This window comes from Pelobates fuscus, chromosome 1 (genome assembly GCF_036172605.1).
Source record: "Pelobates fuscus isolate aPelFus1 chromosome 1, aPelFus1.pri, whole genome shotgun sequence".
NCBI lineage: Eukaryota > Metazoa > Chordata > Amphibia > Anura > Pelobatidae > Pelobates > Pelobates fuscus.
This window is the reverse complement of record NC_086317.1, coordinates 368,706,484-368,712,483: the sequence shown is the minus strand read 5'-3', so window position 1 is coordinate 368,712,483 and position 6,000 is coordinate 368,706,484. Positions and strand designations below refer to the sequence as shown.

The 6,000-nt window shown below is 38.3% G+C and overlaps 1 protein-coding gene across 2 annotated transcripts in view; it reads left to right on the top strand.

Annotated features, from left to right (window-relative positions):
- Positions 1–1,389: 1,389 nt before the first annotated feature.
- PCDH17 (protocadherin 17) overlaps positions 1,390–6,000 on the top strand; it is a 216,830-nt gene continuing 212,219 nt past the window's right edge. For both annotated transcript variants that reach the window (XM_063425949.1, XM_063425947.1), the window contains exons 1-2: positions 1,390–1,818; positions 3,043–5,587. In XM_063425949.1, the coding sequence (XP_063282019.1) occupies positions 3,104–5,587 (2,484 nt within the window). In that variant the 5' untranslated portion in view covers positions 1,390–1,818; positions 3,043–3,103. The remainder of the gene's footprint in view (positions 1,819–3,042; positions 5,588–6,000) is intronic.

The following is a 6,000-nucleotide window of genomic DNA, read 5'->3' as shown; positions in this document are numbered from 1 at the left end:
GATCCATACATCCCAATGTTGAAACGTATGTTGTCTGACAGACTATTTTAATTCTCCTAACTCAATGCATCTCGTGTTTTAAAATGCATGTGCAATATATTAAATAATAATTCTTGAGAATTTTATTTGCAAACTATAGCTCTGTTAAAAAACAAAGTATTCCAGCCTGACTACCTCCTAAATTATTTTGACTATTTTTAGAGCATCCAAAGACACAGAGGAAAATGTATTTATAGAAAATACAGTCGCTTGCTTTTTAAATAAACTATTTTTACGCCTACGTATTAATAGTGATAATAGTGATGTAGCTGAATTTGAATCTGGCTTCTGCTTCCTTTTGAAGACATGAGCTAGGCAAAAAAAAACAAGAGAAAAAAAAAACAAGATGAAAAACTGTATTTGTAAAGAAACAGGGGAGGTGATGTTTAGAAAGACATGTCACACACACTGCATTGCTGGAGAAATATCACATATTATGCATACCAATAGGTTAGCTGATCATGTGACCAAATATGCACGTGAGATCAGCACCTAATTAAAACTTGTTCTGGAAGATAGTTTCATTGGGATCTTTTTTTTTTTTTTTCTTGATCATTTATTTAAACATGTGAGTGCAGATCTGTTACATTGTACCCATTTAACTAACCTGCTTTTGCATTACAAGTGTCAAAAGTCTGCTTTACTGCATTAGAACGCAACATATTAAACTAAGCACACTATATCCTATACATTTAGATATACATTCATTTGTCCAGGTACTGTGATTTTTCAGGGGGTGTATGTAGAGGCTGTACTTAATGAATATTTTAGTTGCCTATATAGCGTTTATATTATCAACAGACAACAAGATCTAGACAGGGTATTATTAAAACGGAATAAAATGGCATGAAGAAAAGTGCAGATCCAGAACATTACAAACTCAGCGAGTCAGAGTCCTGTTTATTATTTTAGAGATTATCCAAACTGCAGTTTACGTGAAAAACCTAACACTGCTATTAAAACGCCTTAATCTCTATTTAATAAAGCAGGATGAGGATATGATAATGTCCCCAGTGACGTAGGGATCTATCGATTCTATTCATTTCTCTAATAAGTGTCATAACGTTGATTCTCACAGTCTATCTGCTCCAAGAGACAGTGGAAACGAAAGACAGCATTTTACAAGCAGCCCTTCTAACATTGTTACTGTGTCAGACCTAACTGATCTAATCAATGACACAAAGCATTCACAGGCTGAGGACGCCCATCAAACCATCCCTTCAGCAGCTATTGGAAAGCTCTGCAATAGGAGGGTCCCCACTGCAAGTAGCCATTGGCTGGCAATAGAACAGTGTCAATGTTTAAGCAGCAGCGTGAGGTGAATTGAGTCAGTCTGAAAAGAGCTATCCGGAGCTAAGGTTTGAGTGAAGACAATGCAGGAGGATATAAGGGATTAGAGCTACCACTCAACTGTTGAATTGTACAAAGTCTTGCAAAATTCGAATGGATGTGTTTGTGTTGTCTGTTTCTAATCCAAGAACACTCTGGAGAAATAATTCTTCTTCCGAGCTGCTATGAGCCAGCAGAGGGAGGGGGGGAAATGCCAGGCTGTCACCCATTCTACAATCGCCTTTAATAGTTTGAGGAAGCAGAAATGAGGGGGTCACTTTGGAACTGATCTGGAGCTACTGATGTTGCTGCTGTTTTTATGTGGATCTTGTTGTGTGGCTTGCATGTTTGCCGCTGGTTGTTCAGTCTGTGGATATGAGAAAGCAGAGATCTTCCAGCCCCATGTACAGCCTTGATCTGTAGGTCCAGGATCCCTGAGCTCTGCTATAGGTAAGCCACAATATGTTCTCCCTTCCCTTCTATACTCACTGCAGTCATGTCCAGCGCTATAACAGATTGTAAAAATGCTCCAGAAAAAATAATAAAAAAAAAATACTAAAATAAGTGTAGTAAGTTAGCAGTCTTTAGATTCTGCATTTTATCTGTTCTTGCATCTGACTCATGCAGCTATTAAAGCATCTGTATTCTGTATGTGTCATTCACATGTTAAGGATCCGCGATGAAAATAGACATTTTATAAATGCAGTTTGCTTGATAATTACTTTCAGTAGAGAATACTACAGATCATACTGAAAAAAAAACCAACAACAAAAAAAACATGCACAGACTACAAATGTATCTTCCAATATGATTGCTGTGGTTTTGCGTGTGAATGTGTATGTCTGGAGCATATTTAGGTCGCTGGGATCAGTTTGGTTTGTCATTAATCATTTTCTTTTTTTTTTCCCCTATGTGTTTCATTTCAAGGATCCTTTTTAAAAGCATCAACTGCATTATTCCCCCCCCCCCCTCCCCTGTAAATTGTTTTTTTTTTCTCCTCTCCAATTGTGCACCCATCCATGCTTTGCCTGTTGATTTGATCTTCTTTATGGTATGGGAAGTGAAAATGAACTGAACACTGGTGCTTGTAAGCCAATGCAGTTAGATGCTTTCCTGGAAATAGACCCTGCCTTGTGGAGTGACTGAAAGCAAGATGTGAATTGGATTTTGTTGTTGTGTTATTCTTTAAAGATATTGATACATTGTTCATAAATAAATTGATTAGCCCCCCACCCCCCAATCCCATATTTTGTTTATTGCACACACACAATAATTGTTTTCTCCATGATGTCAGTGTAATCTTAAAACAAGGTTATTTTTTCATTTCAAATGAATTCTATTTTCCAGTCATTTTTGTGTGTGCATATTGTGCCTCTTGTAATTGAGAATTGAAATTGGTTCATGGGTTTAATGAGCAGATTATAAGCATGCTGTATAAGAAAAGTATATTGCAACCTTGATGTGTAGCTTTAGAGAACATCTATGTTTCTGCTTTAAAAGCTATTTAAATTAAATTGTCTTTTCCAATTAATATTTATAAAGGACTACTAGGACAGACGTGCTTGTGAAGAATTGTTTTTGCAGTAGAAAACAAGCACTGATTTAACCCTGCCAGTCTTTGCTGCCATGCTCCATTTGCTGCCTATCTAACTGCAGGTGTTTTTAAATCAACAGGTTCATAGGAGTGAGAGGAGGAGTGAAGCAAACAGGCAAATCTTTCCAAATATATCTGGGGATGTACCTTTCCATTTTATTGTTATTTTTTTTATGGGCTCCTGCCCTGACTTTGAAAAACTTAAATTATTCTGTACCCGAGGAGGAGGGAGCTGGAACTGTTATTGGCAATATCAGCAAAGATGCAAAGCTGGGTGTTCCTGAAAGGGGCAGGAAAGCAAACTTCAGAGTTCTGGAGAATTCTGCACCACATTTGATTGATGTAGATCAGGACAGTGGGATCCTGTTTACTAAACAACGGATTGATCGTGAGAATCTTTGCCGGAGAAGTGCAAAATGCCAGTTGTCCCTGGAGGTTTTTGCAAATGACAAAGAAATATGTATGATAAAAGTTGATATCCGGGACATTAATGACAATGCTCCTAGTTTTCCCTCTGAGCAGATTGATATTGATATTTCAGAAAATGCGTCTCCTGGAACGCGATTTCCACTCACTACTGCTCATGATCCAGATTCTGGGGAAAATGGTTTAAAGACATATGTGATCACAAGAGATGACTACGGTTTGTTCTCTTTAGACGTGAAATCCAGAGGTGATGGAACAAAATTTCCAGAGCTAGTTATTCAAAACCCACTGGATAGAGAAGAACAAACTCATCATAAACTAATTCTCACTGCCTTGGATGGTGGTGATCCTCAGAAATCGGCAACAGTGCAAATAAATGTCAAAGTCATTGATTCTAATGACAACAGTCCTGTTTTTGAGGCACCATCTTATATGGTAGAAATCCCAGAGAACTCCCCACTAGGCAGGGTTGTAATTGACCTAAATGCCACAGATGCAGATGAAGGGTCCAATGGTGAAGTTGTCTATTCCTTCAGTGGCTATGCACCAGATAGAATTAGAGAGCTTTTTTCTATTGATCCTAAAACAGGCTTGATTCAAGTAAGTGGTAATCTAGACTATGAGGAAAATGGACTTATAGAAATAGATGTACAAGCACGTGATCAAGGCCCAAACCCAATCCCTGCACACTGCAAAGTTACTGTTAAGGTGATTGACAAGAACGACAATGCCCCATCAATTGGCTTTGTGTCAGTCCGGCAGGGAGCAATTAGTGAGGCAGCACCCCCTGGCACAGTTATTGCCTTAGTCCGCGTAACTGACAAGGACTCAGGGAAAAATGGTCAGCTACAATGTAGAGTTCTAGGCAATGTGCCTTTCAAGCTGGAAGAAAATTATGACAATTTCTACACTGTTGTAACAGACAGACCCTTGGATCGAGAAAAAGAAAGTGAGTACAATGTCACCATAATTGCTAGAGATAATGGAAATCCCCCATTAAACTCCACCAAATCGTTCACTGTTAAAATATTAGATGAGAATGACAATCCTCCTCAGTTTGATAAGCCTCTGAATGCTTTAAGGATTAAAGAGAATAATATTCCTGGTGAGTATTTAGGTTCTGTCTTAGCTCAAGACCCAGATCTAGGATATAATGGCAGTGTCTCATACTCCATACTGCCATCACATGTTGGGGATGTATCAATCTACACTTTTGTTTCCATCAACCCATCGAATGGTGCTATTTATGCCCTTAGATCTTTTAACTATGAACAGACAAAATATTTTGAATTTAAAGTGCTGGCAAAAGATTCAGGATCCCCACATTTAGAAAGTAATACTACCGTGAGAGTGAACGTAGAGGATGTTAACGATAATGCACCAGTCATTTGCTTACCTATCTTGGAAAATGATACAGCAGAGATCCATGTCCCAAGAAATGTTGGTGTGGGTTATGTAGTTAGCACTGTTAGGGCAATGGACAGTGATTTTGGAGAAAGCGGTCAACTGACCTATGAAATTGCATACGGGAATGAAGGACACCTGTTTGAAATAGATCCAGTGACTGGCGAGATCAAAACTCTTAATCCCTATTGGGAAGACGTTTCACCAGTTGTAGAGCTTGTCATCAGGGTGACCGATAATGGTCAACCAAAGTTATCGGCAGTGGCAAAACTCATCATCAAATCTTACACAGGATCTCTACCCGAAGGAGAACCCAGAGTAAATGGAAAACAGCATCAATGGGATATGTCCTTGCCTCTCATTGTTACTTTAAGCACAATTTCTATAATTTTGCTGGCTGCAATGATTACCATTGCTGTCAAATGCAAGAGGGAAAATAAAGAAATCAGAACTTACAACTGCAGAATTGCAGAATACAGTCACCCTCAATTAGGAAAAAGTAAGAAGAAAAAAATAAACAAGAATGACATTATGTTGGTTCAGAGTGAAGTGGAGGAGAGAAATGCAATGAATGTCATGAATGTTGTTAGTAGCCCATCACTTGCTACTTCACCAATGTATTTTGATTATCAGACTAGGCTGCCCTTAAGTTCTCCTCGTTCAGAAGTGATGTACCTGAAACCTGCATCTAATAATCTGACTGTTCCTCAAGGCCATGTTGGATGCCACAACAGTTTTACTGGACCAGTGAGCAATACAACCGAGACTTCTTCCAACCGGATGTCTATAATTCAGGTATGGCCAGTTAAAGGGGGCAGCATTGTATGATTAACCTATAAGCAAATGTCTTTATTTTTATGTTGCTGTGGCTTGAAGATATTTTTTTGTTTTGAACTTAGATCTTCGTGTTCAGGGGTGAGTAATTGTTTCTGCAGATGACATCTGAGCAGAAATGTGTCTATTTCCGAACACCTTTAAATGTATACTGCTTTGTAAGAATTTTTGTAGTAGACTTTATGGAGGGTGTTTGCTAAAAAGGTAAAGTTTATAAACTCTTTCAAAGTATGATATGCTGAGCGAATGGTGCTTTTTAGAAGAGATGTACATTGCACATTTAAATACCCATAGATGAAAATTCAATTGCAGTGTTTATGGATGCATTCAAGCCTAATAACCTCAGTGCTTCAAAGAGCAAGAGTGATTTGGTG